General features: G+C 50.7%; 1 protein-coding gene across 1 annotated transcript in view; it reads left to right on the forward strand.

Moving 5' to 3' along the window:
- KIF6 (kinesin family member 6) overlaps nt 1-9837 on the forward strand; it is a 422557-nt gene extending 412720 nt beyond the window's left edge. Inside the window, exons 20-21 of the mRNA XM_032409883.1 lie at nt 7875-7964; nt 9585-9837. Of these exons, the coding sequence (XP_032265774.1) occupies nt 7875-7964; nt 9585-9759 (265 nt within the window). The 3' untranslated portion in view covers nt 9760-9837. The remainder of the gene's footprint in view (nt 1-7874; nt 7965-9584) is intronic.
- The last annotated feature ends 3212 nt before the right edge of the window (nt 9838-13049 follow it).

Genomic DNA, 13049 nt, shown 5'->3' on the forward strand with positions numbered 1-13049 from the left:
GGGTCCTAGGTCAGAGCAACACATTAGGGAAAAACTAAGAAACTTCAACTAAAGCATGGACTTTAATTAATAATCATGTATCAGCGTTGTTTCATTAGTCGGGACAAATATACCATACCAAGGTAGGAAAGTATAATAAGGGAAACTGGGTATGAGGGACATGGTAACCCTTTGTACTATCTTGGCAACTTTTCTGTAAACCTAAAACTCTTCTTTTGTTGTTGTGTTTAAGTATGGTTGACACATACTGTTACATTAGTTCAGGTTTACAACGCAGTAATTCCACAAGTCTATACATTACGCTATCATCTGAAACTATTCTTTAAAAAAAAAAAAAAAAAAAGGCCAGCCAGTGAGCCCTCCACCACCTGACTGACATTTTCCCTGGACTTCCGCATACCCCCGCAAGCTGACCCTAGGTGCCAGTACTTCCACTTACGTTCCAGTTTTAGGAAACACCTCCTATCTGAGCCCCTAAGTCCAGGGTCAACAATTAGTAAGTGTGTTCTGTTTGGTTAGCCTGGTGTTTTAAAAGGCAGTGTAGATCCGAAAATGAAAAAATTGATAAGTTGGACTTTATTAAAACTTAAAACACTGCTCTGCAAAAGACACTGATAAGAAAAAGAAAAGATGAACCACAGACTGGGAGAAAATACTTTCAAAACATGTATCTGATAAAGGACTTGGATCCAAAATACACAAAAACTTAAAATTCGACAAATAAGGAAAACAAACCAATTTAAAAATGGGCAAAGGATCTGAACAGCCACCTCACCCAAGAAGTTTTACAGATATATGTGTTATGACAAAATGCTCAAAGTCATATGTCATTAGGGAATTGCAAATTAAAGCAACAATGAAATACTGCTACACACCTATTGGAATGGCTAAAATCCAAAAACAATGACATCCGCAAATGCTGGTGAGGATGTGGAGGTACAGGAACTCTCCGTCTCTGCTGGTGGGAATGCAAAATGGCATGGTCCCTTGGGAAAACAGTTCGGTGGTTTCTTACTAAACTAAACATATTCTTACCATACGATTCAGCAATCATGCTCCTTAGTATTTACCCAAATGAGTTGAAAACTTAGATCCATACAAGAACCTGTGCCTGGGTGTTTACAGCAGCTTTGTTCATAATTGCCCTAAACTGGAAGCAACCAAGATGCCCTTCAAACGATGAATGGACAAATGAACTGTGGTATATCCAGATTATGGACTATTATGCAGTGCTAAAAAGAAATGAGCTATTGAGCCATGAAAAGACATGGAGGAAGCTTAAATTCATACAACTGAGTGTAAGAAGCCAAACTGAAAAGGCTACATACTGTGTGATTCCGACATGACATTCTGGAAAGGGCAAAACTATGGAGGCAGTAGAAAGACTAGTGATTGCCAAGGCAAGAGGGGAGGGTGGAAAGGATGAATGGGGGAACACCGGGGATTTTTAAGGCAGTGAAACTATTCTGTATGCTATGTAGTGGTGGGCATATGATATTATGCATTTGTTGAAATCCACAGAACTGTACAACAGAAAGAGTGAACCCCCAGGTAAACTATGGACTTCAGTTAATAATAATGTATCCATACTGGTTCATCAGTTGTAACAAATGTACAGTGCTAACGCAAGATGTTAATAATAGGGGAATCCACAAGGCGGGAGAGGGGAGATAAGGCAACTCTCTGTACCATCTGCTCAGTTCTCTGTAAATCTAAAACTTCTCTAGGGGCGCCTGGGTGGCTCAGTCGTTAAGCGGCTGCCTTCGGCTCAGGTCATGATTCCAGGTCCTGGGATCGAGCCCCGCATCGGGCTCCCTGCTCGGCGGGAAGCCTGCTTCTCCCTCTCCCACTCCCACTGCTTGTATTCCCTCTCTCGCTGTGTCTCTCTCTGTCAAATAAATAAATAAAATCTTAAAAAAAAAAATCTAAAACTTCTCAAAAAAATTAGTTCATCAATTTAAATTCTTTAAAACGGTAGTGTAAGTAGACTTGCTCTCCAGCAATGCAGACAGCCTAGCCTTATCGTCCTACACCGGTCCTCTGTGCATCCCTCAGGTACCTGCCGACCTCTGGGACACTTGAGTTTACAACCCCTATATAGCGGCCTCCTTCCCCTGAAACTCCTGGACTGCACAGAACATGTTTGAAAAACACTGGCCCAGCCAAAAGGACAGGGCTTTCCCTGGTCATTGCTCTGGCTCGGTCCCAAGCCTCTCATGTGTCCCACACATTAATAAGGTCTCCTCCCAATGATGAGGCTCAGAACCCTTGGTTATTTCCCCAGCCTCTTTTCTAGATCTCTTGCATAGTTCCTTACCGGTAGAAATATCCTGCCCAGCAAATAGGAAGCTCCATCTCTAAGTTTTCTTTTGTTTCAAAGACAATGCATTGTGTGCATGTGTGTGTGTGTGTGTGTGTGTGTGTGTGTGTGTAAAGGCCCAGTACGCACACTCCAGGGCTATAAGGTAGAAATAGACTACGCCTGCCAAGTAAAGTTCAGAATCCTGAATTTCAAAAGTGTGTATCAGATCACCCATGGGAGCTTTTCTCAAAATCTTGCTCCCAGAGCACTACCCCAGGCCCCTTCATGACTGCTGGCAGGAGGGTCTTTGGAGAGATGGCCCAGATAGGCCTTGGAGTGCTGTTCATCTCCTGTGGCAGCCGGTGCTCTGGAGGGACTTCTAACCCTCGGCAGAGATAACCAAGCATCCTGAATGGTATTTGCTAAGACACCTCAACTGTGAGTGTTTGGCACCCCTAAATTCCCTCCATGCAGCAGTTTGGATTCCCAAAATTATAGTCAGAAGGTTTCCAGTAGGTGAGAGGAAAAGGTCCCTGCTGGAGACTGGAAAGGGAGAGGCGTAGGGCTCCACCTCTGACAGAGAAATCACCTGCCATGTGCTTTATAATGCTGGCAGAAAAGAGCTCACAGGACTCTAGCAGGGACGAGGTGGGAAGGGCACACTGTCCCACGTCATCGTGGCTTCTCAGACATTCTCTGCCAACATCCAGCAGTGGAGGATGAGTTGCTGGTGTCTTTAAATTCCCCAAGGAGACAGCTTTAGCTTTCTTCTCTTACTTCTTTTTACTTCTTCTCTTTCTTTCTTCTCTTTTCTTCTCCTGGGCCTTGTAGGCCAAGCACTGAGCAAATGTGCAGCATACAATCATTGTCCCCGCTTTACAGATGAGAACACTCGGACTCTGAGAGGTCAATTAACTTGCTCAGGGTCTCCCAGCTAATCAGTGGTAAGGCAGGCTTGGAACCTGTCAGTGCCCAGCTACTCTGCTCACTCCTCACATCAGTGACTGCTCTTGAGGAGCACGTGTATATTCTCTTGCTTAGTAGGAGGTGGGCATTTTCCAGCCCATATTCTGTGCTATTTTATACAACTTTGCTTTCTTTATATTCTACCAAATGCCAGGTCCTCCTGCTTGGGGCCTCCCCTCTTTCAATGTGTCCACAGCCTGATTTTTCCAAGGGGCCAGGATTCTCAAAAAGCAAATCTACACTTGCCTACAAAGCGAACATCTGACTGGAAAACCAGAACTCCCTGCTATTTGCCCCCACCACTTCTGCTGAGAAGCCCTGAATTCCATCCCCTCATTTAACTAACTGAGGCCCAGAAAGGAAAAGGGATGTTTTTATCGCTGTAGTTGATAATTCTGAACTTCAGGCTCCAGGCTGAGTGGTGGTGCTTTCTTTCTTCCTACTTCCCTCCCCCCTGCCCTCTCCCTGCTTCCTCTCCTCTCTTGGCTTCACTCCTGCACTCCATTCTTCCCCATCCTTTTCTCCCACTCTCTTGCTCTGCTCATCTTTATCCCCACCCTCCATTCCCTTTCTCCCTCTTTTTTATTTGTCTCCCTCTCTAGGCATCATGCCCCTCTCCCATGCTCTCCATCAGCCAAGACTGCCTCTCCATATTGCTTGTCCATTTGTCCCCTCTGCCACCAGACTTTACCTGTCAGCTTTTGCGAAAGGGTGCCCAGCCACTGGGCAGGGCCTCTTAGAATCTTCTTGGGGAACCACTCTAAGAATCATGCTCCCCTCCCAGCACCCACTGGTGTGAGAAGTGGCACCATGGCATTCCTGAACATTCCTTAGGTATTTCAATTGAAAGAGACCCTTAACCTTGAAGCTCTGAGCAGTGGATTTCAGAGGTGTGCATCACATCACCATAGGTTACCTGCAAGGAATCCCCTCAGTTTAGACTTTCACAAAGGATGTCTGAAACAAATCCTCATTTTAGTTCTTTCAAGCAGCAGACTCTTGGGCAAGGCAGCTCCCTCCTTGCGGATTTCCTCATCTCATCTTCGAGATACATCTAGGTCCCTCTGACACTATCATTCCACGAGCAGATAAATGTGCCAGTGCCATGGAAGGAGCTGCAGGGGTGAGAAAGCCAGAGTCCGCTGGCTTTTTCCCCCGAGCTCCAGAGTGGCTGCTCCGGATGGACTCACTGCAGGCCTGGGGCTAGTCCTCTGCTCCTCAGGTTCTGGAAGAAACCTGATCGAATCACTTCCTCAGGGATGGCCTGCGGGCTGATCACACTAAATTCACAACACTCTGATTGGCAACCCAGGAGGCCTTTTATTAATACTACTCATTAACCCTTATTAAGAAAAAGATAGTTCTGATGGCTGGTGTGTTCTTTCTCCAGAAGGCACGTCAACATGAGAAATGAATGCAATGTGCAAGGCTGATTGGTCAGGAAAGCAGACAAAAGTAATTTGTGGTGTGATCCTAAGGGTTCAGAAACTGAGCTGTGGCATCCACGGGCACTCTAGCAGCTTCGAAACTGGGGGAGGGGCGCCTGGGTGACTCAGTCGTTAAGCATCTGCCTTCGGCTCGGGTCATGATCCCGGGGTCCTGGGATCAGGCCCCGCATCGGGCTCTCTGTTCAGCGGGGAGCCTGCTTCTCCCTCTCCCGCTCTGCCTGCTTGTGTTCCCTCTCTCACTGTCTCTGAAAAAAAAAAAAAAAATCTTTAAAAAAAAAAAAAAATTAAAAAAAAAAAAAAAGAAACTGGGGGAGTCATCTCCCTCAGGAGCCCCAAGCTTTCACATTGTGCCATCCTCCTACACGGTTGCAGCAATATGCTGGATACCCCCATCTTTCCACGGTGCTGATCACGACACCTTTCTGCCCTGTCCACGTCCATCTCTGCCCCTCTGCCACCCACTGCCAACCCTCAACTGTTTGTACCTGTGGATGCTCCCTGGAATCTTAGTCAAGGAGCCACTGGGAATCCACTGGAAATCCACTGAGTTAATGAGCCATTTGAGTGCCAGTGACCTGGTCTTGCAAGACTTGCTACAGTTTCCAAACTGACTTTGACCTCGTGTAATCAAAGCTCCTACAGAATGGAAAGCCCTTTCTCCTTCCCTTCTGGAGGCCTGCACCAGGAACCATTCAGAAGGAGCCCTGATCATTGACCACTGTTCTCCAAAGAAAAGCATGCAGAGCCTGCCACCTTGTGGCTGCCTCTGGTTCTACAGCATCCCTAACCAGACAGCACAGATGCTCCCCGCCCTGCCCCCCCCAACTAGCCAGTGCAGTCTCTGGGATGCAGGGAAATAGGCACGAGGATGGGGGGATTCCCAGGCTCTGATTTCCTTTCCTGTTTGTTTGACCCACAGTCTCAAACCTGTGGAGGCAGGCCCAGGGAAAGAGGCCCTGCAGCTGGCTGAGATGGGAGAGGGCAGAAGGCTGGAACGGGGGAAGGGGCTGTATTCATGGGTAGGGCAGCAGGTTGTTGGGCCTATGGAGTGCCTCAGATGGATGGTGCAGGCTAGGCAAAGCCGCCTCCCCCAACCCTAGCCCACCTCTCAGCCTGAGTGTCCCCATCTGTAAAGGAAGGTTCCGACCAGGTGACCTTTTAGGTCTCTTCCAGCCCTGATATGGTGCCTAGGCAGGACCATTCCAAAGCAAGGGAGAGAACCCCAGCCTGTCACTGGCATCCTGGGACAGTGGTGGCCCCTTCATCTCCCAAGGGGCACTGTTGGGTTCTGCTGTTTGCAACCAGGAATCCAAGGCAAGGCGCACACCTCAGGCAGCCTAGTTAAACGGGCAAAGATGCACCTGCCTGAGCTGTTGGGTCTGACTTGTCACTTGGGAGCAGGGGCTGGTCAGTCGGTATGGCCGGAGGTGAGCCATGCATCTCCAGCTGAGTCTGGTTGATAAAGTATCATGGCTGAGAGCACGGATTCTGACCCCTCACAGAGTCATGGATCAGATTCAGATTCTGCCCTTAGCCAGCTGGTAATGTTTAGAATTTCTTTAACCTCCCTAAGCCTCCATTGTCTCACCTGTGTAATGAGGATAATGAGGCTATTGAAAGGAGGAAATGGCATGATGTTTGTAGAGCACTTTCTAGGACCTGGTGAGTAGATGGTGTCTATAAATGTCAGCTATTCTGCTGCGAGCGTGCACTGTTCTTCCAAGTTAAAGGAAGAATGACCCCAAAGGCAATTGAGAGATCATCCCGGCTGCCTCCTCCATTTCAAAAGTGGGGGGGCATTGCCTTGCTTTCAACAGACCAAACAGCCTCTACCCAAAGCTGTGGGGCAGGGCCTCCCTGCAGAACCATGAGGGCACGACCCCTGCCCTGCAGAGCCCAGCAGGCCCTTTACTCAGTGGATCCAGAAGATGGGACCATCACCCCAGTGAGTCCAGAGGGCAAGAACATTGGACCAGAGAGGATTATTTTCAAGCCTTAAGATCTCATGGAGTTTGCACTGCTAGGTTTCAGACCTGCTTGGGACTCATCACCCCTTCCTTCTTTCCTCTTTCTCCCTTGTGGAATGGGAATGTCTAACCTACACTGTCCACCATGGTATTTTGGAAGCACATAACTTGTCTGGTTTCCCAGGCTCACAGCTGGTGAGGAATTCCATCTCAGGGTGATTCGACTTCTAGTCTCACCCATATCTGATTTAGACAGGACTTTGGACTTTAGAGTTGATGCTGGGACAAGTTAAGGCTTTGGGGGCTGGTGAGATGGAAGGAATGTATTTTGCACGTGAGAGGGACATGAATTTGACGATGGTGTGGGAGGGGGCAGGGTAGAATGTGATGGACTTAATGTGTCCTCTAAAAATTCATTTGTTGAAACCTAATGCCAGATGTGATGGCATTTGGAGGTAGGTCTTTAAGTCACGAGGGTGGAGCCCTCATGAAGGGGATTAGCGCCTTCGTAAGAAGAGGCAGAGAGCTAGCTCACCTTCTTTCCAGCCTGTGAGAACACAGGAAGAATTTGGCAGTCAGCTGGAAGAGGACGGGTGTGAGAACATGACCATGCTATACCCTGGTCTCCAACGCCCAGCCTCTAGAACTGTGAGAAACAAATTCCTGTTGTGAGCCACCGTTCTAGGGCGTTCTGTGACAGCAGCCTGAGCTGACCACGACACCATCCACGACGCAGGATTCCTGGCTCCTCTCGTAGTCAGCTCAGGCTGCCATAACAAAATACCATAGACGAGCTGGCTTAAACATTAGGAGTTTATTTATTTCTCACAGTTCTGGAGGCTGGAATTCCCAGTCGAGGTCCAACAAAATCAGTCGCTGGCAAGGACCCTCTTCTCGGCTTGCAGATGACAGTTTCTCCCTGTGTCCTCACATGGTAGCGAGCTCTGATCTCTCTTCCTCCTCCTGTAAGGGCACCAATCCCCTCATGGGGGCCCCACCCCCATGACCTCATCAAAACCTGATTACCTCCCAGCGGCTTCCCCTCCAGATACATCACACTGTGGGGCAGGGCTTCCACATATGAATTTGGGGGGACACACATTCAATCTGTACAGCTCCTAAATATAAACCTAAATTTCTTTTCTGTAAATCTCCTCCCATTCCTTTTCCTTTTTTCTTTGTTCTTTGCAGTGAAGTGAACGCCAGGAAAATCTTGCCCTCGCCTTACCCCACCCCGCAGAGCCGGGAGCACAACCGCACCAGCGCCCCCCTGGAAGGCAGGTCTGTCTTCTCCTCCCTCTGATGCCTGTGGCAGCCCCTGCCATGGTGGAATAGGTCAAAATTGCCAGTTCTCTTGTCCCACATCCTGCGAGCCCCTTGTCTGGTAGCTGCACGGAGCTCAGGGCTAGCCTCCACCCCCCGCCCCGGTACCCTAGGAATACCCTGGAGTCTCTCACAGATGCTGAGTCCCAAAGCTGGGAGGTTTTCTCCCAGGGCCCCATGCAGGCAGACTTGCTTCAAGTCTCCTTGTAAATAGATGTACCCAGGGCCATTAAAGGAAAGAAGAGCTGGCCCATGGGCCGTTCCAACATGGCCCACTAGTCCCACCACAGGGTCCCAAGGCAGAGAAGGATGGAGAGTTAACAAGCCTAGCCTCAGGCCCTGGGCACCATTCACTGCAGACTGAACAAAGCTGACAAGACCTCTCCCCAGCAGTGCTCTTTATGCCCCGACTAGAACTCTTGAGCACCCTTCTTCACCTACACACCTCCCAAGCTGTCCGAAGGTGAGGTCCAGCCATGTCCCTCCCAGAGCCCGGACAGAAGGAACAGCTCCGTGCTGCCCCATGGGAGCACTTCTCCTCGATTGCAGCTGGATGCCAACACAAACCATTACTTGTGATCATGAGCAGCCCTTTATTATGTCCTGTCCTCACTGCCTTCTGAGACAGTGGACACTGTCACCTTCTGTGTGGAGTGACAGGATGAGGGGGGCGCTTGGCAAGCCAGGAGGGCACTGCTTTGAATTTTCTTTAGGGGTGATTTATTGGATGGAAAAAGAGGAGGGAGAAAGGCACGTGTGCATTCTTCCTTTTTTAAGGGGATTTCTTGGAAATTCCACACTTCTTACAAATCTCATTGGCTGGAACCTGGTCACCTGATTGCACGTAGCTGCAAAGGAGGCTTGGAAATGTAGTATTTTTTTTTCCAGCCATGGTAACATATTCAGCTAAATACCATGTTTTTATAAAGAGAGGAGAGAACAGTTATCTGCCCCAGGAGCAACTAGGCCATGGTAGGGTATGGGGACGCACAGGGGAGATGTCCTTCAGGATATGCCATCTAAGTTGGGTGCTGAAGGAGACAGTCAAGCCCCAGGTGGAATAGCCTTGGTGGGGGCAGGAGTTGGGAGGGATGGGAAAGGTGCTGAGACAAGGCATAATCAACTATGGAAAGGTCTTGGAGAAGAGCAAAGGTCCAAGGAGACAGCTAAAGCAAAGGTCCTGAGGCCAGCAGGAACTCATGTCATTGAGTAACAGAATAACAGAAAGAAGGGCAGGGTGGCTGGAGCATGGTACACCAGGGGCCAGATCACACAAGATGAGAGTTTGAGTTTCATTCCAAGAGTGATGCGAGAAGCCACTAATGGGCTTAAGGTTTAGGGTTAGGGTTAGGGGTTAAGGTAGGGTTAGGGTTAGGGTTAAGAGAGGACATGACACGTTTGCAGGTGAAAGGATTTCTGTGGCTTCTGCCCAGATATGGTGCAGGGGTGAGGAGGCAGACTGTGGTCCCCCAGCCTCCTGGGTGAGATCCGTTCTCTGAACACAGAAAGCACTTTGGAAAGGTAAGCATGGAGTCCAAATGTAAGGTGCAGTGATGTGTGACTTGTGGTTGTCCTCAGCATCCCTGAGAGGCCAGCATCATCTGTCCCTCTCACCGGGGACAGCCAGACGGACTCGGACATACTGGCATTCGTTAAGGCCAGACAGAGCATTCTGCAGAAGAAATGTAAGTGCACCTTCCTCCAGGGCTCTGCTCACCAACCGTTGGGTGAGGGAGGGGGAAGGCCAGAGTGAGCTGAGAAGGAAGTCGGAAGCGTCCTGCATATTCCTGAAACCACAGGACTGACCCTGTGGTCACCTCACACGTGCCTAGCATCTGCTTCCTCCAGGAAAAAGCTCCAAGAGGCAGCATCACAAACACCAAGACAGGCTCAAAGGGGTGCGGGCCCAGGTGTTCCCGCCCTGCTTGGCAAAGCTTCCTTCCCTCTTCCAGATCTTTGGCTCCTTGTGTTCTCTGTCCCCAAAGCCAGCTCACCTCTGTTCAGCCTTTTCCATACAAGAAGGGGCTGAGTGATGATTTGGTGGCGTGAGTCCCTGGCTAGAATTATCATTCTCCTGTTGGAGCCTGGTTCTTACCAATGAGTTGTAGACATAATCACCATCTAAAGGCTCAGGCCTGAGGACACCATTAACAGTTGAAGAAGAAATACTGGTGATGTGTCAGCAACAGGAAGAGAACGAAAAGGCCCTTCCTGGCCTTTGTCACCCGCGTCCCCCCATCTTCCTCTTGGCAGCTGCTGCCTGGCTGTGGACAGGCCTTCTCTTCTCCTGCCTCCCCTCTCCCCAGAGACCCCCAGGGATGAGACCCAGGACCCCTGAGCCCAGCCATACTTTTAACCTCATTCCAGTAAGCCAAAGGCTAGCAGAGGGCCGGGCATTGCTTCCCCGTGATGGATGAAATGGCAGACTTGGATCCTATCAGGAGTCACACCTGCCCCGAGAGGCCCACATTCATTTTCATGGCCAGCTCTCTGCAGTTCAGACACTAGGAGGTTCGCACATGGGTGGAGCGTGGCAGGCCAACGCCGGCCTTGGCACATCATGCGCACCGACAGCAGGCAGGCGCCCTCGCCGAGATGCCAGCCAGCCCACTGTTCGCTCTCGGGGACCAGCACCACTGCGAGGTCTCTGAGACCTGAGATAGGCTCTGCCACCAGCCTGAGGTGACACCATGGCTCGCCTTCTCTCCTCCATTTCCTTGTTGAAAAAAGAGAGGACACCAACAAATAGGGAAGATCACTTGAGGTGCTGAGCTAGAGAGCAGGAGCCAGCTCAACAGGCCTTGTGGGCGAGGGTAAGGGGCTTGGCTTCTCTTCCAAGAAGTGAAGGCTCCCTGAAGAATTTAAGCCATGGCGTGATGTGGTCTGACTGGGGCTTTGGCAAGCTTACTCTGGCCCCTGTACACAGCCGAGGCTGCAGGGGCCCAGGAATAGCAGTTATGCGGCTCCTGGGGAGGTCCAGGCAAGGGGTGAGGGTAACCTGGCCCCAGCAGCAGGTTGGACGTGAGTCGTGAGGGACAGGAGAGCCAGGAGGGCTGGCGGGCATCCGCTCTAGCAGCTAACCGGCTGGGGATGCCATCGGCAGAAAGGCAGGGAGGCGTGGACCCCAGAGGGAAGTTACTGGGGGAATTCAGAGTTCCAGTTGGCCCATCCGAAGTTTCAGAAGCCCCCTGAGACCCCAGAGGAGATAAGCAGGCCCCTGAACACGAGTCTGGGTGGACTATAGCACCATGCCCTGAGTGAAATCCCTGTCGAAGAGAACAAATAGGGTTATTCTAATCGCTGACACAGACCGCTGGGGCACTCTGACGTTTGGAGGTGAGCGGGAAGATCCAACCAAAGCTACAGAGAAGGTTCGGCCAGGGCGAGAGAAGGGCCAGCAGGGGAGTGAGCGTGGCCTCAGGCAGGCAGGAGAACGTGGTCCAGCGGAGACGGGCCACTAGAGCCCAGGGCTGCTGGAGGCTGAGGAAGCACGAACGGGACGCTGCCCACTGGCCACTCACCCGTCACGTGGGCTGGACAAGCGCCCTGTAGGCGGGGGGCGGGGGGGGGGGGCGGGAGGACGAAAGGCCCATTGCAGTGGTTGAGGAAAGAAAAGAAGGAGAGCAGAGATGGGGAGTGGGGCCAGCTGTCCCAGGGGCTGAGCTGGGAGGAGGCTGGGACTAAGGAGAAGCAGGGGTTACACAGACGTGTTCTCACAGACGTTAAGTGGAGTGAGCGGTTGGCATTTGGAGCTGGGAGACTCCCCTCCCCTGGAACAAATGCACAGAAATCAAACATCATTCATCCCCTCAAGAAGTCCACATAAGCAACATTTTTAAGTTATGTTTACTGAGCTTTTGCCCGCATAATAAAGACACTCTTTCCAACCCTCTCAGAGAAGAAGAGGCATAAACCCAAGGTCTATGTCAGGATGGTGTCTTCCTGCTAACACAGTGCCCAGAGGGTACAGAAAGCTGTGCTGAAAGGCGGGCGCCCTTAGTGTACAGAGCCTAGAGTCTGATCCCCCTTTTGACAGGTGGGGAAACTGAGGCACGCAACAGTTGAATGGCAGAGCCAGGATAACCCAGCTTTTCTGCACTCTTTCTGCATGGCCACACTGTCTTGAAAAGCTGCTCTGTGGTCGGTCGGGTGTTTATCTCTTGGCCTCCACCCTCCCTGCAGCTGGGGAGCTTTGTTCTCCAAACAAATAGCAGCCTGGAAGTAATTCATCAAAACAAAAGTTCAAGGGTTCAATTTTTATTCTTAAGGGGAAAAAAAAAGTAATCTTGGGTTCTTAGTGACCATGAGGCTGCAAAGGAAGCTGAAGAAGGGTGACAGGGGGTCCTGTTCCTCCAGGTCAGGGCCAAAGGGCCAGCAGGTGCAGCCTCTCCGACGGGCGGCAGATGGCCAGGCCCCACCACGCAGCACTTTCTACGCAGCCCCCTTATCAGGCCTCCGCGTCAGGCAAACATGCAGGCCGGGCCCCAGGCACCTTCCCCAGCCAAAGCAAACACTTCTCTCCCCTGCCCTGGGCTCCCTCCGCTCTTAATTTAGTGGCGCTGTCTGTCCGGGCTTCTTCAGGAGGGCTCATTATGGGGAATTTGTGACTATCAGCCTGGGAGCAGGAACCCAGAGAGGGTGATTGAACAGACGCCTCACCCGCCAGCTCTTGCAGTTCACCAAGGGCCAGGATGAACCTAGCTGATTTAGGATCATGGAAAAGCTGTGGAACGTTTAAATCCCTGCCAGGGGCACGTGTGGACAGGTATATATCCCCTGTACGGGGTGTTTGTCATCCATAGTGTCAAATCTGTTGGTTCTAACTGCCGAGGATGGCTTTAAAATCTGAGAAAATGAGGTTAACCCCTTTCTAGAGTGCTTTAAAAAAAAAAAAAAATCTTCCTAATCCCTGAGTTTGGAACTTTTTGCCTGCGGACAGGAACCTCGGTGTGACCCCCATGACCACCACGCCCTCTTCTCTGGCTGGTGCCAGGAAGAGGCTCTTGCCAAGTGCCTCAGAGCCCCCTGCCACCCCAACTCCTC

The sequence above is a fragment of the Phoca vitulina genome, unplaced genomic scaffold (genome assembly GCF_004348235.1).
Source record: "Phoca vitulina isolate PV1807 unplaced genomic scaffold, GSC_HSeal_1.0 scaffold11, whole genome shotgun sequence".
Taxonomy (NCBI): Eukaryota; Metazoa; Chordata; class Mammalia; order Carnivora; family Phocidae; genus Phoca; species Phoca vitulina.